Here is a 24,969-nt window from a genome sequence, read left to right on the forward strand (position 1 = left end):
TTAATAGTTTTTTTATCTCCTTTCTGGCAGCCTTAAACAGCAGACTTCAAGAATACTTTTCTTTTTTTTTTTTTGAAAGTAGCTAGGGGTTGAAGGGAACTGGTTTGATGTCCCCTGGGGACACGGTGGCACAGGTGACAGGGGGGACACACAGCCTGCTTTTTGTGAGGCTGGACCAGGACCACCAGGCCTGGGGAACACCTCAGCTCCTAGCTGATGGCTGCATCAAAAGCAGGGTGGCCAGCAGGTTGAGCGAGGTGATTGTCTACTCTGCTCTCGTGAGAACTCACCTGCAGTGCTGTGTCCAGCTCTGGCGCTGCCAACATAAGAAGGACACAGACCTGTTGGAGCGGGTCCAGAGGAGGCCACAAAGATGATCAGAGGCTGGAGTACCTCTGCTGTGAGGTCAGGCTGAGAGAGTTGCGGCTGTTCAGCCTGGAGAAGGCTCCAAGGAGACCTTATAGCAGCCTTTCAGTATCTGAAGGGGCCTATAGGAAAGACAGGGAGGGACTTTTTACAAGAGCATGTAGTGACAGGACAAGGGATAAGGGCTTTAAACTGAAGAGGGGAGATTTAGATTAGATATTAGGAAGAAATTCTTTACTGTGAGGGTGGTGAGGCACTGGAACAGGTTGCCCAGAGAAGCTGTGGCTGCCCCATCCCTGGAGGTGTTCAAGGCCAGGCTGGACGGGGCTTTGAGCAGCCTGGTCTCGTGGGAGGTGTCTCTGCCCGGGGCAGGGGGTTGGAACTGGATGATCTTTAAGGTCCTTTCCAACCCGAACCATTCTATGATTCTGTATTTCTCATACGTTTGCAGGTATCCGTCACGACCGGTGACAAGCTGCGACACCAGCCGGCAAGGCACTTCGTTTACGCTCTGGGGCTGTCCCTGACGGAGCTGGAGGGCCTCTCGGACCATCCGACGCCTCAGTTTCTCACCACCGTGAGGTGTCCGCCCCAGCCGGCGCCTTCTCGGCCGCGCCCGTGAGGCACTTCAGCCGCCCGGCTGCCCCCTCCCACGGAGGAGTGCGGGGATCACCGCCCGGGGGGACGCAGAGGCTTTGTCAGAGGAGCCCGGCCTGTGCAGTCCGTGAGGCGGGTTCGTGAGGCGGGTTCGTGAGGCGGCCTCGTGAGGCGGCCCGCCCCGCCCTCCGCCGATTTCCCGTCAGCCTCTGCGGTGGCGGGGTGTCCCGGTAGTGGCGCAAGATGGCGGCGGACAGCGAAGTGAGTGTCTCCCCTTTTCCTGCCCTGCGCTCTCTGCCGGCGCCGCGGTCGCGGCTGTCCCCCTGCTCACTGCTTCTCCCGCTCTCTCCCCGCAGCCCGAGTCGGAGGTGTTTGAGATCACGGACTTCACCACCGCCTCCGAGTGGGAGAGGTAGGTGGTGCCGCCGCCGCCGGTCCGGCTCCCCTCAACAGGAGCGGGCCGGGGCGGCCACGGCCGAGCCCCCGCGATGTGGGGAGCCGGTTCCCGGGGGCAGCCGGAGCCCGGTCCCGGCTGTCCCGGCCTTACCGGCGCGTCCCTGCGGCGGAGGCTCAGGCCGCAAGTGATGAGCTGGGTAAGAGGATCTAGTCAAGCTGTTTCCCAACTTAGCGAAAGGTCTGGTTTAATGTCTATTTGCAAAGGGATTAGAATAAACATCTAGAAGGCTTACTTCTTTCTTTTTTTTTTAAGTAGTTGCCTGATTATTAAAATAGGCATATCGTAGCTGAAGCCTTTAAAAGTTCCTAGAACAACGTACAAGAAAACTTAATGTGAAGAATGCTCTTGTGTATTATTTTTTTAAAATGACAATGTCTGTGACAGAAGGTGACAAAGATTTTAAGCACTGCATTTTTAATCTGAGTTTAGTTTATAATTTTGTGTCAAATACGTATTTATCTGTGAACAGTGGAACAGGAGCATGTGTTAAAACTAATACACTGCAATACCAGAAAAAGGTGAGATTCTATAATTACTCAAAGCATGCTCATAGCAGTTGCTAAAAGTCACTGTCATCTGAAATGTAAACACGGGAGGACCATTTTATTTGTACAAGGAAGCAATTGTTCTGTTTTTGTTGGGGGGTTGGGTTTTTTTTCATTGTTTGTTTGTTCTTTGGTTTTTTTTAAGGAATTCCGTAGTAGGACAACATCCTGCGTGCTTTTAGGGAGCTGAATTGTAATACGCGTTTACTGTTCAACATGTATTAATGTCTTTTCCCCTCCCAATAGATTTATTTCAAAAGTAGAAGAAGTATTGAATGACTGGAAACTTATTGGGATTTCTTCAGGCAAACCTCTAGAAAAGGTCAGTTACTTCTTCTGAATTTTCTTTTAGAATTTAATATAATATTAAATAAATATTAATATTAAATAATATTAATAAATGCTAATATAAGTAAATTGTAGGTCAGCTGAATGGATGCTGATGCTCTTCTTATGTCTAGTAATATGCGTGTATATTACATGTATTGCTGTTTTCTTAGGTGTGGCAGATAATGATTTGTGTAGGGGAATTTCACTTGTAAAAGTGGCCATTTGACAAACAGTCTCTGAAAGTTTATTGGTGGACTGTCTGTCAAACAAGCTATGTCCCTGTTAAAGTTGTATCTTCATATAGGGCCTGCTGATTTCTTCTATTCACAGTTTTGAGTCTGGGAAGATGGTTGAAGCTGTTCTAAATTCTGAAGTAGTTTTTTTGCCCTGCCTTGTGCCTTCATCACGCCTCACATACTTATGGTTGAGGTTTGCTTAGTACTACTTGTGACTCAGTATGTTTCGCAGATTGGAGAGATTTTTTTTCAAAGTCTAATTAGAGCCTTTGTAGTGCTTTCTCAGTCCTGTAAAATGCAGAGGAAATTGCTAAGCTCTTCTGCATGCTACTGCGAATAAATTCAGCTGTTCTGGATTGAATGGCAGCTGTGTTTCCAGAGGAGTTTTATGATTCTTAATTTTAGGCAGGGTACAGACTATTCAGAACAAAAACTTACGTTATCTAATTAACTAGTTTTCAGCCTTAGCTGTCAGTGTATTCCTACATGACTTCTTTTCTAGATCAGACCTCTCTCCTTGATTTCTGGTGAGAAGACACCCTTTATGTATCAAAGGGTTGTCCAAATTGCTTTCTTTTAGTAGCAGCAAACAATTCTATACAATGATGTAGACTTTTTCTTAGCAACTTTCCTATGCTCTATTTTTGTTTAAAAAAATTAATTATCCTTACACACAGAAGTTTTGCAAATTATAGATAAAAAAATCATTTATCAGTGAAAGCATCTTCGAAATTAATATTAAAGTAGTATTTGTGTAGAATGGTGTAGATATGGATAAAACCCCAACTGGGAAACTTCTGTCTTTGGGCTAAGCTGAGGGTGCATACGCTTAAGAGGCATAGTTGCATGTGAGAGGATGTATCTGTCTCTTTATTGCCATGTAATTCTGAAGACTTCTTGGGGATAACTGGACCTTGAAATGGGCATGATTATCGGCAACAGGGATTTTTGCATTCAGCTACCTTTATAACGGAGTGCTTTGAGAATTGTTTTATTGAAATGAAACCAAGAATAAATATTTAGCAGTAGGAAAAAATGAATAATTATTGCACATCACGTAGGCAGTTTACTTTTTAAAGCTTATGAATGTTAACTTAAATTTATGCAATCAAATAGTATCTCCTTTCATATGCAGGGTGTATACACCACAGGAGCATGGGAAGAGAAATCAGATGAAATTTCATTTGCAGACTTCAGATTCTCAATTACCCATCACTATCTTGTACAAGAACGCAGTGACAAAGATGGAAAAGAAGAACTGGTAGAAGGTAGCTTACAGTTCTCTTACATGCCTGTAAGGATATGAGAAAAGACAATTTCAGAATGTGGAATTCACAGTGTTGCGAATGTGTTGCTTTGGTGTGAATTTTTCTGGCATCTGATGGGTGTGAGCTGACATTTCTGCTTTTAATATGCTTTGTGTTCAACAAATTGCTAATGTAAGTAACTTGTAAGTCGGCTGAATGGATGTTGATGTTCTTATGTAATTTTTTTTGACAGATGCCCTTCCTCTGCCTATGCAGGACTTGCTGTGCATGAACAACGACTTTCCTCCTAGAGCTCACTGTCTGGTAAGATGGTACGTATGCTGCCTCTTGTCTTTAATACAAATAAGCATAGCAACTGAAAAATCTGTGATGCTGGCACAATCACAATTTTTTTTTTTTTTCCATAAAGAGTTACAGCTTAAGTAAGATGATTCTTTGTACTGGACACAGGAAAGGAGTGCAAACAAAGCATAACATGGTGGGCCTACCTTTACTTTTTTTTCCCCACCCACAATATTTTTTTCTGAATTGGGTAGATTAACCAAGCTTTTATATTTGTAATATTTATATGCATTCTTAAAAAGGAAAGCTGCAGCACCTTAAGAAACAACAACCACCACATTGTTAGTAATGCAGATCACGAGCACATTATAGCATTGTTGTAGAGAGATTGTTTTTATGTATAATAGTTACAGGATGGTAGACCTGGAAGTCTTCATATTATTTTGAGTACCTTTTTTGAATGCTGTGAAGCTCCAGTAGTTTGTGTTTTGAGAATCTGCAGCACTTCACACCCACTCTGTTCTTGATCTATCTGAAAGAGGTACTCATCAAAATAACGGATTGCGTAGTCTGTTTGTGACAACTAGGTTATTCAGGTTACATTATTTCTAAAAATTCTGCGTTTCAGCTGATTTGCTAAAAAAATGGGAATGTGCTCTTTTTTCCTCTCTTTCTTAAGGTATGGCTTACGTGAGTTTGTGGTTATTGCTCCAGCTGCAAATAATGATGCGGTTCTTAGTGAATCCAAATGTAACCTTTTGCTGAGTTCCATTTCCATTGCATTGGGGAACACTGGCTGGTAGGTGAAAGCGTAAACCTTTTTTTACATGTCCAGGTGAAACTCTAGCATACCGCTATTGCGAGGAAAAGTATTAAATTGATAGCAAAATACATTCAGAATTTGCACCATAATATTGTTACAGAAAGATTTAAATAAGAAAATTTCCCATGGAAACTTTAAAAAGATTGATTCAATGTGTTGTTTATATTCATTATTGTTTAAAAACCTCAAAGGCTTTTAAAGCTGCTAGAAGTTGTTGGAATAAGTGGTATGCAAAACTTAACTTTTGGAAGAGGATTTCTTCCCTGTGTGTGGTATCATTAACTTTCAGTTTAAATATTTTTGAGGAATATTAGAAAGTTAGGCAACTTAAGTCATGGATAGGGCTATGCTTATGACATGACAATTTGTTAGATGTTCCATTTAATGGTGAAATTAACAGTATTTTTCTTTGACTCCTGTTAAGCGTTTTAAAACTCTGTTCTGCTGGGACAAAATGTATTCTAAAGAATATGAAATTCTTTTGAAATTATGTTAAAATATTTAGCTAGTTTTAAAGGGTACAAGACAGGATGACATTTTAGATAATCTGAAATATTCATGTTTTATAGTCAGATACCACTATTTGTGCAAATACATCATAAATGGCGACGAATGTATGTTGGAGAATGTCAGGGTCCAGGAGTTCGAACGGACTTTGAAATGGTTCATCTTCGCAAAGTGCCAAATCAGTATATTCATTTGTCAGGATTACTGGATATCTTCAAATCCAAGATTGTAAGTACATCTGAATGTATATAACTGATATTAAGAATAATTATTTTTATTGCCTGGTTGCTTGTAGATTCACTTCTGTCTTCTAGGGATTTTTATTTTTTTTTTGTAAGGATGAGGTAAGGAGGAGTTGTATCACTGCTGATACCAACAAAGTCTTTTTCCAGATATTGCCAGTATCTAACGATGAAGAGTGAGAATTGGGTTTTGTTCCTGAGTGTTACCACCTTCATCCATTTTTATTTTCCACTGGATGTGAAAGAATGTGTCTGTTTTACAGTCTCCTTGTAACAACCCTCTCTTCCCCCTCCCCAAAACAAACTCTATTTTGCTGTTTAAAAAGAGAGAGGGTGGTTGAGGTGCGTTTTTATTCTGATACTTTGTAGCTCCCCAGAGCTGAGTTAAGGGTGAAGAACAACATGATGGAAAGTGAGGAGTGGACTGCTGGTTTTATGGGGTGGCATGGCTGGCTGCAACACTTCACAACTAATACTGGTAGTCAGTAATCTCATCAAAACGCCGAGGAAAAAAAAATCCTTAATGAAAACCTAATGCATTCTGGGTCAGAGTTACTTCTGAGTGACCAGTTAAATGGATCATATGAATGCCTTGTGCATTTTTAGAAAGCTTATGTGCTTACTTTTATCTGTGAGTGGCTTGTTGAGCAGTGGCTTTGCTGGTAATTCTTGGGATGTTGCAGTTCTGGTAAAATTATCTCTTTTACAAGCTATCATAACTAAGTTCTGTTCAGGGTCTGGGGTGTTTGAGAGGACGTACTCTTTACGTAAATTTTTTTCTCTAATATTTTCAAGGGATGCCCTTTAACACCGCTGCCTCCGGTTAACATGGCTATTCGGCTTACATATGTGCTTCAAGACTGGCAGCAGTATTTCTGGCCACAGCAGCCACCAGGTAGGAGACTTGTGTCCTCAGAATAACTTGTTTTAAGATCAACAGTCAATGCTAAAGCAAATGATTGTGTGTCTTGCCAGAAGAATTAAAACATTTGCTGCATAGGAAAGGCTTCAGTTAGAACTGAGTACCATCCCATGCCCTGTGAGAGGCTAGCAAGCTTAAAGCTGCTCTGAAATCATGTCTGTGGCTTATGATGGTGACAGGTGTTTTGATTAGGGCTATGCCTAGAAATATGCTTTTTTAATAGTGTTTAAGAGAGATAGTTACACTTCTAAAATGGTAGTATCTGTTTGCAGAGAAAAGGACGACTGGCTGTGGATCTGTAAAGAATTCTGCCCTGAATTCCATAGGGAAGCTTTTGGATTCAGGTTCTAGTAGGTGCTAATACTTCCCAGGAAATTTGTTTTTAACAGACCTATTTATATATAGGTAGCATCAGAAAATAAATGATAAACTTCTCTTGGATCAAAGGCAGACAAATCTATAGGAAAAAGGTAGATGTTAGTTCCTTCTTAACATACATTTCATTAGTGATGTGGTATTTTAGGCACAAGGTGGTGGAACAATTAAAATGCCCGAGTTCTATTCTTGGCTTGGTAGTAGTTTTATGTAACAAGGTTTAAGTATTTAGGGCACACTTAGAGGGACAGAACCTGTGTGATCTTGGTCTGGCTACCTAATTGTTTGGCTCCCTTTGCTTTTAAAAAAGGGAAAAAAAAATAAAAACTTTTTTGAAGTCTGTAGTGAAGTGGATCCTGTGTGCTTTGTACCTAAGGAATGTTGAAAATATGTTTAAAGAGAATCCTGCTCTTAAGGGTTAGAAAAAATCAGTGCTGTTTTAACTGATGTAACTCTTTGTAGGTAAACCAAGTTTACCTAAAGAACTTGGGAAGCCAGTTCTGTAGGTTGTATTTTTTATTAATTCTGCAGACACAGAAGTCAATGTCTTCTGTAGTCTCTCTCTGCCTTGCTATAATTATTTAGTAAGTTAGGATCCCTGCTTTGTGATGAATGAGTTGTACCACTCTGACCATATGTCTTGATTTGAGCAGTTTGAATAAATTCTACTCTTTCAGAGGATTCTGGTTAAGGGAGCTAGTGGCATAGCGCATTGCAGAAACTGGAGATGGACGACATCATTTTTAGTGCTGTTGCTATGTGAAGTTGTGGTTTTATGTTCATTGTGAAGAAGTGGATCTGTACTTTATTACCCTCAATTAATTAGCTCTTCTCAAATAAAGCCGAAGAATTTAAATGTCTTTTTTACTTCTCTGAAGAAATTATGTAATTAAGTTATCCAAATACTTTCTATTCTAATACCTTGTATGTAAACAGTTTTCCAGATGCATTTAAAACCAGGATCAGATGCTGTAATAGCATTATTATAATGGCATTACAATACATTATTACAATACATTATTACCCATTTACATTTTTGTTCAGTGAAGGCTGTCTGGTTGTGGTTTATATATTTGAAGAATATAACATGGGAAGTGGCTGAGGATGCTGGGGGACATCTTTAACTACCTGGGATTACAAGAAATCTCCCACATCATTGGGTTAAGTCTTTAATTGTAGGAGATGTAACATATCACTCTTTTCATAAAACTTTCAACCTTTTAAAAGTAGTTCGTTTTTCACTCTGCAGAGTTGCTCTTCTGGAGTCTTCTTTTTCTGCTTGGAACTGATTTCCTGCCTAAATATTCTTACGGCAAATTCGTGTCTGTTTTTTCTTGTGTCAACATTGAATCTTTAAGGCTGCCTTTATTGCTATTGCTAACCTTCCCTCAACATGAACTACAAGAATTTTATCTGTCTTTTTGAATGTTCTGTTGCATGATTACTTCCCAGTTTCTTCTGGGAACAATTACTTTGACTGTATGCTAGGATTGCGTTTTCGTAGCTTTGTCATCTTAGCTGCTCAGCTATTCTCTGGTCATCCTACGTGCTACAGTCTTTTTAATGTGAAATTAAGATGATATGCTTCTTAAAATACTCCATAAATTCTGTATGGAAAATGTATTGATCTGTCTTCAGATATAGATGCTCTAGTTGGGGGAGAAGTCGGAGGCCTTGAGTTTGGGAAGTTACCATTTGGTGCCTGCGAGGATCCTATTAGGTAAGATAAGAGTTCAGAAAACTATGTTTTATAACTTCTTTAATGGTGGACTTAAAGGTATGTTATTTCAAATCTTAGCTTTGCCTGCCTGTCACTTAATGTGTGCCTAACAGGTGATTTAATTATTCAAGTACATAAAAAAACATCTATGAAAAGTAATGGTTTAATAGCAAATAAGACCGTTTACAAAATTGTCTAATGATATTCAGAGTTCTAGCTCATAAATCTTTCACCATAAATTTCTGGAATACTCCTTTTGTCTCTGAAACTATCATGTTGAAATATACCTTAACTGGGGATAAACTTTAAAAATGGTGTGCCTTCATTTAGGGTTTGGACTCACTCTCATCTTTTGTTTGACATTAGTAGAAGACTTGGATTGAGAGGGTCGGGTAAACTGAATTATTACCATCTCTCTATGACCTCTTCTGAACACCCCATCACCACTCAGCAAATCTAGGAATCATTTTAATGTATTAGACAGTGTTTAGTGCTCTAGGCAATTCAGGACACTTGTTCTTTCCTCTGTACCTGGATACCTAGATTACAATGCACAATCTCTCCCTTTGTAGAGAGGAGTCGTGAGAGTTTTCTATGCCAGGCACTAGTGAAGTTCAGTGTGATACTGGGTGACATGCTGTAGAATAACCAATAGAATGTATGCAGCAAGAAAACTCATGGGAAAACATGCGTGTTTCTGGATGTAGCTGCAAAATACATAAAGGGACTTCAATATATGCTATCATAAATATCTTTCAAGATCTTAACTACGATAGAGAGAACACTTTCTATTAGCACTGAAAGATTTAAATCTTTTGTTTCAGTGAGCTTCATTTAGCTACCACATGGCCTCATCTAACGGAAGGTATAATTGTCGACAATGATGTTTATTCGTAAGTATTTTGTCTGAATAGCAACTATCTAGAAGTGCACTTTATTTGTTAACTACTGCATTTTTAGTGACATCTAAAATGTTGTGCACGACTTTGTGTGAAAGAGAACCCATTTTGAGGAATGCTGAGGTCAGTAGATAGAACATCTCATTTGTGAAAACACCTTTTGAAATGCATTTCTGTGTGAGAAAATACTATTTTATCATAATCTCAACAGAACACACACCTTCATTTTTGGGCATATTCTCATGCTAGATTTATAAGTTTTGTGTATTGCATATTTCTTGGAACATGGAAAGCAAAAAGAATTAACTGATTAACATCCTTCTCCCAAAAATTATCATCCTGGATTTCTGCTATGCCTCCTAAAAAGCAAGAACAGTCTATTCTGATACTTAAGAAAGACGAAAAAAAAAATGGTTTATTGTTTAAATTAATACAGAAATGAGTTTTCAACATTACTACACTTTTAAAAGAAGACAATTTAGTTGTAACTGAGTTGTTCTCATTTGTTTCTTATTAACGTTATGTATGTACATGAGAACAGGGACTCCTGCTTGCATTTTAGAGTGTTTGTCATGTTCTTCTATGTAATGTGGTGTATATTACAGTGTGCATGGCCTAACTGGCTATGACATTACATTTATTGAGAATTTGATACTCTTCACTTGTGAACTTATGGTGACAGCACGACGCTTGTTGTTGTTGTTTGTTGGTTGTGTTGGGTTTTTTTTGTTTTTTTTTTTTTTTTTTTTTTAAGTGACCTGGATCCTATTCAAGCACCCCAGTGGTCCGTGAGAGTCAGAAAAGCAGATAACCCTCAGTGTCTATTGGGTAAGACATTAGAATTCCCTGTCTTCTCTTACGGCTTTTAAGCTTGTAAATTGTGAAGTTAGGATTGAATTGTTGATTACCTGATGACTTCTGTTTCCTCACTCCCCTTATTTTTTTGAGTGGACAGTATTTTGGGCTTCTTTTTCAAGAACACGAGCTTTGCAAAACCAAAAGTTTCTGTTGTAGGTTATTCTGCCCCTGTGTACCATGAACTTCATTGCTGTTCTTACTTCACCAGGTTTCAGAGAATGAGCATTTATCGTGTGTGTTCTGTGAAAATTTAGATTTCCTAGAATCTTTAAATTTTATTAAGTGCTTTCTGCATATTTCCGTTTCCTTAGTTGAATGAATGTCTGACAGGCAGGATTGGTATGCCTGGAGAGCTGTACTATTGTCCATCCTCACCTTTAGCTTGTGGGAAAAAGGGCTCCAAAACTAAAAAAAATTAGCATGCTGCATAAGTTTCATGTTGTTCTGGGTGAAGAAGTGGATTAAACTGCATGCAGAACTGTGCTCTGGAGAGGTGGCTGATAGCTGTCTAGATGTGCGTTTTCCTAAGCCTTTTTAATTATGTGGTTTAAAGATATTTGTGCTTCAGAATAAATTATCATGTTCTTTCAGACGAAAAGATAAAATCTACTGTCCCTTAGGAATCACTTTGAGGGTTAGCTTAGCATTCCATGAGATTTTAATTAAGTAGTTGTTTAGAAACTTTGTTTCTCTTATAGGTGACTTTCTTGCTGAATTCTTCAAGCTTTGCCGTCGGAAGGAGTCAACTGATGAGATACTTGGAAGATCTGCATTTGAAGAGGAAGGAAAAGGTAAAACTAAAATCTTGATGATTTGTGTTACTTGATTTTAATTGTTAGGCATTTTCTGTAATACTTCTAAGAATTTTTCTGGTCCCAAAGTCTCAGAGGACAATTGCCTCTGTTATAGTTGTGTTTTTTCCACTGGAAAATGAGAGTTTAAAATTTGATTAGTGTGTACAAGAGTTGGTTTTGAGCAAAAGATAAACCAGATTTGTCTGCACCTTTCTCTGTATTTTTGTATTTTTTCCACTTTTTTCTGCTTTTTGAAGTACCATGTAGTGCATATTTTAACAGCCAGTTTAAAGAGTCTTTAATCAGTTTGAGGGGCTTTGCTTCTTTCCTGCCTCTTGTCACCTTTTCTTCCCTCCAAATATGGCCCATATCAATGTATTTTCTTTGGTTATACTTGGCCTAAGTTTTGAAGGAGCTTACTAGTTAGCTTACGGTCTTAGACCGAGTAGGGTGTGTATTACTCTTAGTGCTTGACATACAGTCTGTTTAGCCCTTCTTATCTCTAATTTTCTTGAAATGTTTGCCAAGATGAGGTTTTTCAGGCTGCTGGTAAGTACTCACTTACATTTGTCTGCCCTTTTTTTAACAATATTAATTAATTTCATTCTAAGAGAGGTTCTAAAGTTCACCAGCAACAACTCTGGAAAAAATATTTTGATTTGGGGAGTTTACCCAAGGACTCTAGAACAGAATTGTGCTTACACCGTGTAACGTCATACGTATAGTGATTAATACTGGGTTTATTTAAGGCTTATCTAAAGCTCTAGCATATGCTTGAACAGTCTTTGTGACCTACAGTGTGTTTGTTGGTTTCATGTATAAACAGCATTTAAATACTGGCTTGTCAGCAGGCTTTTTGCTGATACTCTGCGTGTAATTGTCTGCACATATGCAGTACTGCTACAGTAGGTGGCAGGCACTATCTGTAGCCAACCCAGTCTAAACTTCATTCAGTAAAATAAATCAAGGACAGTCTGACTCCTTCGTGACCTGGTTCTGCTGCTTTCTTTGTGGCTAAGAACAATATAATGTGTGGAACTTGAGAGCACAGGGTTGTAGCTTTGGTTAACAGGGTGTTAAAAATCAATAGAAGATAAACAGACTGAATATGACAGGTGAACTTTTTTAAGAGATGGTCTTGTGGGTTTTTTTGGGTTTGTTTTAATGATTTTTATTATACTTTATAGAGGTTGCTGATATTACCCATGCTTTATCGAAGCTCACAGAGCCAGCACCAGTCCCAATCCATAAATTGTCAGTCACAAATATGGTTCACAGTGCAAAGAAAAAAATTCGCAAACACAGAGGTATAGATGAATCACCTCTAAACAATGAAGTTCTGAACACTATTCTTTTGGTAAGTGAGCTCTCTGCGCATGTTAAATGCGTATAAAACATGTATTTCACGCTTCCACGGATGCATTTGGGTTATAGTTTATGGCAGAATTATAAATAAAGATCTCTGATGTCAGTTCCATTATTTGAATTGCATTTATCAGCTTTTTGAAATAGCCTAAGTTGTTACAAGTATCTGCAATATACGTAGAATGAAAATGAACTCTGAATTCTGCTAACAGTTTTAATTATAGGGATTGCTGGTACGTAAGCAGCAGTAGCTTTAGGGAGAAAGTGGGAAAATCAGGAAGAAACAAGTTTGGATTTTGTTTTTGTTTCTTGAAGTTCTTATTTCCTGATGCTGCTGACAAACTCGCAGATGGATTTGAAACCAGAACTAGCACTCCAGCAGGAAACAATCCTCCGCCAGAGAATGAAGATTATGTAAGTTTTCCTGACTGACACTCAGGAGAGAGAGAAAGAAGTTTTGAGTGTGTGCTCAGACCGACTTCACTGTAGTTGCCCTATGTCTTGTAATAGATCATTTTTGGAAAGATGAAATTACCTTTGTGGAATCTCCATGTAGAAATAGTGATTATTTTGGGTTTTGGGTTTTTTTTTTGTTTGTTTGTGGTTTTTTTGGTTTGGTTTGTTTAGATTTTTCCTTCTAATTTTTTTTTCTTTCAAAGGCTGACATTTTTTGTAGCTTATACTTACAGGCTTAAAATATTGTTTAGTCACTTGTATTATCAGACAGTAAAGAGATCGTATGGATTGTAAAAAAAAAAAAAAAGTCATTGTTCCTGTATTTCCTGCTTTCTTTTGTTTCTTACATAGAATCTCTTCAGTCAGTTTAAATCTGCTCCTTCTGATAGTCTGACGTACAAACTAGCTTTATGTCTTTGTATGATAAACTTCTACCATGGAGGAGTAAAAGGAGTGGCACATCTTTGGCAAGAATTTGTGTTAGAAATGCGCTACAGATGGGAGAACAACTACCTTGTTCCAGGGTAAGAGATTTTTTTTTTTTTTTCGTTGCTTTGTCATAGAAAATGTTCTTTGTTTCAGGAACAGAGTGAGTTCACTATGACTTTGAAACATACTGTTTGTTGGGTTTTCTTTTTTAAATTGCAAATGCTGTCCTCTATTTTTTTTTTTTTTTTTTTTACCCTACTTCCTTAGAGCAAGAAATGATAGGCAGTAGGGAAAAGTGTCTGTGCCCTCCTTTGAAAACTTCAAGATGTTTGGAGGAAGCTCAAGTTTGAGCACTCTGCTGTGTGAGTGAGGGTGCGGGGGGCGGAAGCTTATGCAAATGGTTGGCTTCCACTTTATCATTTGATGAAAATGAAGGAGCTGATATAGTGAGAAACACCTTTGCATTGTAATGGGGTTTTGCCACTTTTCTAAGGGAGCTGTTCCGTGTTCCTCCTGGTGAAGTAGCTTTTTCAGGCAGCTAATGCTGTCTCAAGTATTCCAGCCCTTCCAGGTCATGTCTGCTGCAGCAGAGTTTGTTGCAGACCAAATGAAGGGTTCTGTCAAGATGAGATATCAATGTAGAACAAAAATATATCCTTTTTTTAATGGGATGGACTGGCTGTTTATTTGCCAGGTTGTACTTTCAAATGGTTACACTAACCAAAAAAAATGGAGCCTGAAATATACAGAGATGACTCTACTATATCATTGCGGTTTTAAAGTAAAGTCAAAGGTGCTGAAGTTTTATTTGAAGACAGTTACCCTTTTAGCATCCAAATGGAAAACTGACCAAGAAATACAGGGTGTGTCTGTTTTGTACTAGTGGGAATGACCTGTGCGCTTCAGAAATGACCTCTAGGAAATAAATGTAGCTTTACTTCTGTGTCTGTTCAGTCACTAGCTTGTCTTCTGAGACCGTAGAAAAGCTGCATAGTTGAAAAGGTGGGGGTGGGTTCAATGTGGATATTTGCCCCTCTTTTGGATTTCATATAATTTAAGATCACATGTGTGTGAAAGATTCAACTTTATAATTGATAATGGTTACACTTCTACCTTTTGTTAGATTAGCTAATGGCCCTCCAGATCTGAGATGCTGTTTACTGCATCAGAAACTTCAGGTAAATATCCCAAATTTAAGAATGATTTTTCTCCTAAGGAAACTGTCAAAATTATAGCAATTATTAGGTAAATATATTGTTTTTGTAGATTTAGTTATGCTTGTATTATTGGGTCTGGTCTTCATTTCTTGGGAAAATCTTTGTTATAGCCACAAGTTCAATGGAATTTATTATCTTTTAGAATTATAAGAGATTTTTGGGGAATCTCCAAGTTTTTCTGTGACATTGTTTCCGTAAGAGAAGTAATTTCTAAACAATTTTTTTTCCCTTGAACTTGTTAGATGCTAAATTGTTGCATAGAAAGAAAGAAAGCAAGAGATGAGGGGAAAAGGGGGAGCGTGTCCGATCGTTCACCTGGTGATACTGGCAAAGGAGCAGACCATTCTGGAGATAACGCTGATAAGGAAAAAGAAGTTGGCAAGTCTTGGGAATCATGGAGTGACAGCGAAGAGGAATTTTTTGAATGTCTAAGTGACACAGAAGATCTTAAAGGAAATGGTCAGGAAAATGGAAAGAAAGGAGGAGCAAAAGAAGGCAACAAAGAGCCTGTAAACTTAAAACCAGAAGGTCGTCTGCATCCGCACGGAAAGCTGACGCTGCTGCATCCAGGAGAGCCTCTCTACATCCCAATAACACAGGTTGGGTAGCAAGAGCTGAGCCAGATGTGCAATACGGATCTAATGCAATATGGCTCATACCTAGAACTGTGAAACTGTGTGTAGTTTGCAGGTTGTGGCCTTATCCATTGTTAAAATTGCTAAGTGGTTTTGGCGTAAGACTTTGTTTTCCGTTTTTAAAACTTGATGAGGCTGTTAAACTGAAATCTCACATGCTCTTTGTTTTATTTGAGAATGGGTCTCCGTACCAAATTTCACTCAAAACACATTTTTTTAAACAAGAGTTAAGCTGTCTTGCTGACCTTTACATTTGGGTTTCTTTTTATTTTCAGCTCTTGAGGCATCTTCCATCCCCTCCTTACTTTCTTTCCTCTAGAGTAGGAGCCTTCCACCATGAAGATTTCTAGCTGACTGGCCAGAGTACTGGATCAGTTTTGCTGCTACATTTTTTTCTTTTTTAAAAATAAAAAACATTTCTCAATTCATCTAAATGGCCATAGCCATCAGGTTTTGGTACCATTATCTAAAGCAGGTTTTATCATCAAACTACCAGAAATATTACCTGACACAGACTTTCTTGTAGGGTGAATAGGGGTGAAACAGGAAGCAGTGGTGTTAGAGGAAGTAATTTGAAATCAGCTATGCATGAATAATACAGTATTTTTCATTCACTTGAGAGAAATTATTTTTAATGGATTTGCTTTGCGTGGGTGAAAGGTATGAGCAGAGTGTAGTCAGGCAAAATGTCGATTAATTATGGGCTGATAGTATCAATGGCAAAAATTCCACATCGCTTTAGGTGGATCTTCCTCCATCTCAACAAAATAGTATCAGTCAAATATGTCCTGGGCTTCATCTGGATTTTGGCATTTTAACAACATATCCTTATATTATTACATCATTCTCAAGTTGTTTTCTTTTTAGTTTCTTTTCATTAGCGTCTTCTTCAGATGCACAGCTTTAGGCTAATGGTTGTCATTATTTCATTTGAGTACAAATAGAGTAGAATGAACTTTTGGTGTCAGGGAACTTTCCACTCCTCCTTTCTTATTAAGGAAGAAGTCTAGGACAGGCTATTTGTAAACTTGTCTTTTTCCATGTTGCAGGAACCAGCACCCATGACCGAAGACTTGCTGGAAGAACAGTCTAAGGTACTGGCAAAACTGGGGACATCAGCAGAAGGTGCTCATCTTCGGGCACGCATGCAGAGTGCCTGTTTGCTCTCAGATATGGAGTCTTTTAAGGTAGTACTACTTGAAAAATTCTGTGAGACTGCTTTCTTCTTAATTAAACTATCCCTCTTGCTTGTGTTGAGCAATTCTGAAGGTTTTTCTGACAAGTTGTTCATTATTTTTTCCTCCATAAAACTGTTACGAAATAGTTTAAAGTTGAAAATAAAACCCTATTGATAAAAATTCTGGAACACTTCAAAAACCTGTGACTGTCCAGTCTATTATGCTGTAACGTTCCAGGAAATTTGCACAATGTCTGTGGGAAGGGAAAAAGCCCACAAAACATACAGTTGATAAATTGGGAATTAAAACTCGGACAAGTCCATACAAAATGATGTCAGAAGAAAACTGAGCATCAAAGTCCTGAATCAAAATGACATGTGTCTCCCTCCCACTGCCTTGTAGTTCTTGTTTAGTGTCTCTCTTACCTGTACTTTCCACTATGTCTAGCTCTGTAAAATGCACCTTTAACCGGACTCCAAACAGATAAAATGTAAAGGGTGGTGTAAAGAAAAATCTATTGACATGTTCACAATTCTGTATTTGGACTCTGGGGAGGCGGACATAATTTTTATGTATAGTTGAAGATGTTCTGTACTTTAGTAGGAAGGGTAAGTTATCACTATTTAGAAGTCCTATACAGCTGTTCATCGAATTGGGACCAGACTAGCTGTGGGTTTGGGTAATTTGTTGCATTTCTTTTCTGAGCTCTGCAGAGGGAGTTAAGAGCACATATGCAACTGTCATCAAAGGATCTCAAAACTCTAAAAAGATTGAAGATTCTGTCAAGAAATAGTTATATATGGATTTTTTTTTTTAAATTATTGCAATGCTTGTAGTAAAAGGATACAGATGTACTGTAGAGTAAGATTGCAACATACTAATATCAGTTTATTAGCAGTGACTCATATCATATTAGATATATGTAGCAGTTTTATTTCTATGGTGCAAGTGATCTAAAAACTTAAAATGAGAATATAGAGCTGTAATTTGAAGTGGAAGTGCACTCTTGATAGGCACATTGAATAGACCTATGCATGTATTTGTGTTGACATGGCATCAATGAAAAATGAAGGGCTTTTTTGGAGCGTGTTTTTTTTAAGTTCCTTTTGAAAGGAAGAAGAAAAGGTGAATTTTGTTACCGGAGTGTTAGAAGATGGAAAGTCAGTGCTGAAAGCATATTTATGCAGCCCAGTGATTCTTTTAGGCTTGGGCTGTTTTTCGTCTAAGTCTTTAATGGTATAAGTTTATACGTTTAAAAAAAAAAAACAAAAAAAAAAACCAAAAAAAACCTACTGAAAATTGCATGTATTGGGTACCAGATAGAAGCTTGACTTAATGGTATAATTTTGAGCTTTCCTGAAGTAACTATGAATGTACTGGTTTTGGAGCAATAAGAAGGTTTCTTTGTTGTTGTTGATGGTGTGGGTTTTACCCCTTGCCTTTGACTTGGTTTACACTCTATTCCCTCACCCTCCCAGGTCTCTTCCCTAGTGTACAGTTTGGTGACTGTGAACAGAATTCCCTGAGTTTTGGCTCCTAGCCTGTGCTCTACCCACTAAACTGTATTGCCTTCCTACCCAGATTATCATGTTTTCAGGCACAATTTTCATCTCCTCTTCATTCTAGGCAGCTAATCCTGGCTGTTGTCTGGAGGATTTTGTGAGATGGTACTCCCCTCGGGATTACATTGAAGAGGAAGTGGTTGATGAGAAGGGGAATATAGTAATTAAGGGCGAGCTGAGTGCCCGAATGAAGATTCCAAGCAACATGTGGGTAGAAGCCTGGGAGACAGCAAAACCAGTCCCAGCCCGGAGACAGAAGAGACTCTTCGATGACACTAGAGAGGCAGAGAAGGTGAAAAGCTCTGGGGCTAATGATAGTCTGATCTGTAATGTTTACAGCAGGCCTTTCTTCTTCCTCCTGCAAGATTTAAATATTAACGCATAAATATTCTCGGAGTTATTAAACTGTTTTGTATGTGGCTTAGAGTTAATCAGAAACTCTTGCTGCCGTACAACAGTGCGTTTGAAGTATCTAAAATAATCAGTGTGTGGGATGTAACTTCACAAGCTGTATTACTGAAGTACTTCTTTCCATTATTAGTAAATAAAACAGATTTTTATTTGCGTGTATGTGTTAGGAAACTAAAGTGTTCCTAAAACATAATTATTTTTAGTTTCATTCTAACCTGTTGGGACTGTAAGCAATCACTGAGGATTCATGCAGAACTACCTATTGAGTCCTGTCTTACAACAGTGCTCCATTCTTGTGAATTCTTCAATGTTAGGTACTCATCTTTCGTAGTTAACCTTATCTTTGGGAAGTAGTTTTGATCACTAACATATTAAATTTTCTAATGTCATATTAAATTTTCTAATGTTATAGGTGCTTCATTACCTTGCAGTTCAGAAACCAGCTGACCTTGCAAGGCATCTATTGCCTTGCATCATCCATGCAGCTGTACTCAAGGTAAAGGAGGAAGGTAAATAATGTTTAATAAATTATTAAGTTTTTTTAGGGTGAACATGAATGCAATAATTACACCTTCTTCTTTTCTTTTCCTCCTCATAGAAGCACTAGAAGATATATCTTCAGTTAAGAAGATTATTAAGCAGATAATATCCCATTCCAGTAAAGTTCTACGATTCCCAAATCCAGAGGACAAGAAGATGGAAGTAAGACAATTACACTGTCCGGAGCTGAAAACTTCATAGATTTTTACACTGTTCATGGGAGTGCTAAAAGAACATCTTTTTAATTTTAATTTTTATTAAACTCTTGCAGGAAATCATTGCTCAGATTATGAGTGTGGAAGCTATCATTGCTAGGGCCAGGTCTCTGAAAGCAAAATTTGGGGTAGAGAAATGTGAAAATAAGGAGGAGAAAGAAGATCTACAAAGGTGACGGATTTTTTTTGTTTTCTTGTTCAGCTGCCCTCCCCCCCCCATTGTTTTGTTTTTCCTCTGATGCCCTTTTTTTTTGCAGTGTCAAAATTTATGACAAATGGAAATGGTTATAATACAGAAATACTAAGGAATCATTTAGTAGCTATAAACATTAGGTGTCCCTGTCCCTAGGCTACCTAGAGATGTTGTATGTGGGTACCCTAAATGCTCCTCTAAGTAACCATCTCTTTGAAAACATGTGATACAGATTTAATGGATTTAATTTATTTTTTCTTGTATGTAAAAGGTATATTTGATGAATTTTGTTACAATAGAGGTAAGATTAGAAAGGACTAGGAATTTAGTATTTTCTATAACTAATGTGGAATGAAATACCCCCCACCCCTCCACCCCCAAAGTTAGATTTTCTTATTCTAGTCTCCTTACTAATTTGAAACATGTTACTGCGGAACTGTATGAATGACAAGTGACAAGCCATGTTTCACTGCTTCGCTACCTGCTGTCAGATTATTTACGTATTGCTTAAGGTGACTAATACGTAGCATTAAAAAAACCCAACACGTTAACTTCTTGCTGCTGTGCCGAGAGAGAGAGATGACACTTTGTAGTACATGTTGGCAGCTCAGAGGAGTGATGTCTGACCAAAGCAATACATTGGTGCTCAAAAAAATTGTCATGTTGTTACTTCCTCTTTGTGGCTGACACCGTGAAGGCTTTTCATGTTGAATTTATACATCTGCATTAGGAGCCTGGGTTCCATTTATAGTTATTTGAGAGAAGTAATCCTTGCAGAGGCTGAATTGCAACCTGGGTGTTAATTGGCCCTGCTGCTGGAGTTGCAATGCAAGGAGCTGTATAATCCTGCCTTTCCTGACCTCACGTGGGAAGCTGCTGTGTCCAGCTTAGTTTTGACCTACATTATCTTAAAAGAACGGCTGCTTGTATTTGCATGAAAGAAAGCAACAAGGTAGGAGGGAACAACTGAAGGCTTAGGGGGCGTTAGTCTTTAGGGTTGAGGGAAAGGAGTAAAGGGATGAAAAGGTGATGACGGCATTTGAGTGGGATGCTGAAAATGTCAGGGTGTTTTCCTTAAACTTTTAGAACAGAGAACTCCTGAGGGTGTCTGCCAGTTCTTGCTCTGTGCAGATGATGGGAGGAGAAGACCTCATCACAGGAAACAATTCTGTTTTTAGATTAGCAAACTAGATACAGCTGAGAATTAAACATTCCTTTTTCCTTTTCAATAATTTGTACCACCAGATTCGTAAACTGTCTCCTGGACCAGCCAGAGGTGTCAGTTATTGGTGCAGGAAGAGGACCTGCTGGTAGCATTATTCACAAACTGTTCGTGAATGCTCAGAGGGTAAGAACAAGCTCTTGATTGCTTTGCAGACAATTCTAATTTAAGCAATATAAGACAATGAATTATCATATGATGCCAGTTTATTTTGTCTGCATATATGCATGTATCGTCATAAATGTGCTTGAAGTTTTTCTTTGTGAGGTTCAACATGATTTTGGCAATAACAGAAACTTGCAAAATGAAAGAAGAGTAAATGACCTGGGATGTCAAACAATTAAAGCCAGCTGGGTAGATAGAGGTGCCGTTAATGTTTGATTTACTTCAGACGGTAACATCAGTAACACTGTTACGGCACAAATTTCTGCTTCAGTCAAATTACACAGTATGTGCAACATCACAGCAAGAACAGTCAAGTGTGTTGATTGTTTCACATAGGAATGTAGAAAAACGCATCATAATATTAAATACTTCATGAAGAGTAACTTTTTGGACTGAGGCTTATACTTGAAATACTTGAGATTTCTGCTGTGGAAACTAGTGTGTTTAGGAAGAGTTTCAGTTCTTTTCCAGTACAACTCTACATTCAGTCTACTTATTGCTGGTGTTGTATGTATTTTCTGGAAACCCTTCCCCAGTCTGTATTGGTATAAATATTCCCTTTTTCTCTTAAGCAGTCTTTGTAATAATTAGCCTTAAAGTATTGATTTCCAGGCTTTTTAGACTGCAGTCAGCCTTTGCTTTCTGTCAGAACGACACCCGTTCATAGCATCAAATTATCTAACTAGAACTTAACTACGGTGGTAATAACAAGGTAGCATGGTACTGCAGGCATCTTGGAGCCTGAAATCCCATTCGGAAATCATTGCTATAAAAATGTTGTGATTGGGTATTAAACAATTTTAAGCTATGGATGCTTTTATAATAATCTGTATTTTGCATCTCGGCATAAAAAGGACCATTCTGAAAACAGACCATGGTTATTCTGGGAAATGAAAACCAGAACACTTATTTTGTCCTTCTAGTCTCTAGGGAAAATCTGCTTGCAAATCTCAACGTGTCAAGCAGCCTTACTTACAGACTTTCCTGTAAAGCCTGAGGTTGTGCCCTTGCCTTTTTAATATCGAGTAGTTATGTTTTTAAAGCTGAGTGAGAGTTTCTAGGGTTAATGTTCAATAAAGATGTATGTAAACTTCTAGGGTCTTGTTTGTTTTGAAACATCAGTAACTAAAAGTAGGTTACAGACACTTCCCGCTAGGAGCTGGTCACTGTTAATTAAGACTTCTTAGTGGGACAGGAGCTACCTTGCTGTTTATCTGCCATGAATTACTTCAGTCGCAAGCTGTTCGGTTAATAGAAGTTGAATTGACTCCCTTGTTTGTTACTTTTTGAACCTGGACTCCTCTCCGAGTTGTGTAAAATGTGTTGTTATATTCTCAAACTTTCTCAGGAAGATTTATGATATAAATGCATGTTCTTGGGAGTAGAGTGCATGATGTCTCTTAAACCTACAGTCTCCTTCTAAGCTCTTGTAAGTCACCTCTGACTTGCCTTTGTTTCTGTCTTCATCACTGGTTCTTTTCTCATCCCTTTCCAAGCTGACTGAATCTTCTGATGAGGTAACCAACTTTGTCCCTCGTTTCCCACTCATCTTCCCTAGCTGCATAGACTTGAACCTTTTGGTAGATAGAGTACAGCAGCCTGATTTAGTTTTAATCTGTTCACATATTAAGCATAAAAACAATTTTGTGTTTCCAGAATGGTTTTTCCTCGTTCACTGACTTTATTTTTAGAGCCTAACGGGTCATGAAAAGAGAGAGAAATCTTTATAAAAACAAAAACCAAACCAAATCAAACAAAACCCACTTCTTAAAGGGAATATTAATGCTTTCTGATGCTGAAATATGTGGCCTTGCCTTTGTATTCTTCTGTGTTGCCATCACTGTGTTTTGTGTATTGAACAGCCAGGCGTTTGGGGGGTTAGGTAGGGATGGACAGTACCTGAATGTCAGTCCTGGGTACCAGAACTTACTGACACCGCTGAACGTTTTGGACAGATACAGAGAGGTTTGGGGAAGAACTGGGGTAACTGTGTGAAGGAGCACAGGGAGCTCCCTCTCTGTTGGTTTCCTAGAACTGCTTTTGTGGGAACAAGCGGAACTTGTCCCTGCTGACTTCTTCTGTGGCACAGGCTGTGGAGACAAGTGGTGGCAGGTCCGCGCTCCTGGGGAGCATCTGGGGAAGAGGGGTGGGAGCAGTGGGGCAGCTGAGTGGGGCCATGAGGGTTGTCTGGTGGGTTCTGCCACAGCTTGAGTTGTGTACACTTAAATTAGGACCCTATTAGGGTACTGGGGTGTGTATATATATGTAATTAGGGAATGCTTAGGGGGCTGAGTGGTGCGTGCCAGCCCTTCTTCCAGTATGCAGATTTTAGTGTTGCTGCTTACTGGCTTTGAGGCAGTGAGCATCGATGGAGATTGCACGGCATCTCCCTTGCTCTGCAATGTCATTTCGGCAAGACTCTGGCCATGAAAAGCATGTATCGGGTTAGTATTTTGAGTTTGAAAAGGCAGGTGACTTTTTGTGAAGGCTCCAGTAGTGGTCCTGGTTATTTGTGAAAGGAGGCTGGCTTGGCCTTGAGGGCCAGGCGAGCTGAGAGGAGAGCCCTGTTTGCAAAGGGCATTTCGTCTGCTCAAAGCCCTCGCTTCACACAGCCAGAAAATCAGGAGCTTAATCTAGGCTGAGCTTCACCATCCACACTGAAGGTTCCTCCATTTGATTGTGCACAGCTTATTTCTTGACATCCCATTAGTGTCTTGCTCTGTGTACACATGAAGCCTTTTGATGTGTTTACCATTTCTAATCTTCCTCTGTTCCTCTTAAGAAATATTTTCTGAATCCTAATCTTAAGAAACAGCTTGCCCTGCCATTATACCTCTGCTCTTATTTAAGGTCTCTGCAGTGCCTCCACTTGATGAAGAATTGAGGAGATCGGGTTCGTCAGAGGAACGAAGACTCAACGCAGGGGCCGTTTCTGATTTCCCACCACCCACAGGTCGCGAGGTGATTTTGCGCACAACTGTCCCCCGCCCGGCTCCTTACTCCAAGCCCTTGCCCCAGCGCATGTACAGCGTGCTGACCAAGGAAGACTTTCGGCTCGCAGGTGCCTTTTCAGCAGATACAACGTTCTTCTGATGTAACCAGCTGCATTATCTTGTGTGTCTCCACAAGTAGCATGCTATTCATTTTCCTTTGGGGAAGTTAACACAGATTGACTGGCTTGTGGCAAAGAGAGAATATGATTGTCATTAGTGACGGAGTGTCATATTCCCAGTGGAGAGCTGAACTGGCAGCTGAGATGGATGCCTGTAGCAACTCCAACTTGGAGGTTTGGCTCCACGAGTAATTTTAATCGGATCTTTGGGGAAGGAAGTTTAGCGATCTCCTCTCTGTCCAAAGGGAGCACATTATTATTTTTTTTTTTTTGATTAGCTTGTTTAATAACAGACATGAATGGGCTGTGTGCAAATGCTTCATGTTGAAATTCATGCAGAATGTGCTTAATCAAAGTCTTCAATGAAAGTACTTAATCAGACTTTATCAAGTGACAGTAGCCTACTTAAATTGATGTGCAAACAATAATTTGTATTTATTGCCAATCATAACTATTTAGCCCAGTATTTTTTTATTAATTGCTAAGTTGCAAATACTTCTAATACATCCTTGGTTTTATTTAGAGTATACAGTACATTCTAGTTCATGCTAAACTTTCCTAGCATTTGCAGCAGTTATCCAAAAGGATCTTATGTTGAACGCTTCCGCCAAACAGAAACAAAGAATTTGGGGCTGTAACTGGAGGGTAAGCCTGATAGCCTTAAGTGGATTGTTGACGGTTTTGGAGACTTCATATCCTTCCCTGCATGCAAGGGCCAAAGCTGTGTGTAAATGACGTGTACAGAGGTGTTTCACCGTAAGCAGCTTGCTGGTATTTACAGAGAGCATTTGAATGCATACTGGGGCTTTGGTCTGATTCGGTGAAACAATTCTATCGCCTGCTGTAAACTAACCCCACTGGGTATTCATGCGAACACTACGACCTGTACGTGCCAATGTTGCTTTTACAGTCATCTTTGTGGGTTTTAGTGAGAAGCAGCAAAAGATCAGCGTTACTTTACAAAATAAAATGTAAAAAGAGCTACGGTATTGTTGACATTATTCAGTGAATCTGAACTTATTATTGGCTTTCTGACTTCCTCAGGTAC

At 39.0% G+C, this 24,969-nt stretch overlaps 1 protein-coding gene across 3 annotated transcripts; it reads left to right on the plus strand.

Moving 5' to 3' along the window:
- Window positions 1-1,167: 1,167 nt before the first annotated feature.
- Window positions 1,168-24,902, plus strand: RAB3GAP1 (RAB3 GTPase activating protein catalytic subunit 1). Of its 3 annotated transcripts, XM_074596055.1 has the most exons (25): window positions 1,168-1,224; window positions 1,320-1,375; window positions 2,212-2,287; window positions 3,667-3,799; window positions 4,032-4,110; window positions 4,761-4,880; window positions 5,474-5,639; window positions 6,449-6,548; window positions 8,589-8,670; window positions 9,495-9,563; window positions 10,324-10,397; window positions 11,126-11,218; window positions 12,409-12,578; window positions 12,902-13,000; window positions 13,394-13,566; window positions 14,595-14,649; window positions 14,931-15,287; window positions 16,373-16,510; window positions 18,128-18,355; window positions 18,887-18,983; window positions 19,073-19,176; window positions 19,286-19,401; window positions 20,668-20,770; window positions 22,306-22,326; window positions 23,660-24,902. In XM_074596055.1, exons 1-25 carry the CDS (start codon window positions 1,207-1,209, stop codon window positions 23,900-23,902), a joined length of 2,970 nt encoding a protein of 989 aa, XP_074452156.1. In that variant the 5' UTR covers window positions 1,168-1,206; the 3' UTR covers window positions 23,903-24,902. The 3 variants fall into 3 exon arrangements, 2 of the variants coding, with proteins under 2 accessions (XP_074452156.1, XP_074452157.1); XR_012588503.1 differs by lacking the exon at window positions 22,306-22,326 and having other exon boundaries at window positions 18,887-18,970; XM_074596056.1 differs by lacking the exon at window positions 22,306-22,326.
- Window positions 24,903-24,969: the final 67 nt, after the last annotated feature.

This window comes from Larus michahellis, chromosome 7 (genome assembly GCF_964199755.1).
Source record: "Larus michahellis chromosome 7, bLarMic1.1, whole genome shotgun sequence".
NCBI lineage: Eukaryota > Metazoa > Chordata > Aves > Charadriiformes > Laridae > Larus > Larus michahellis.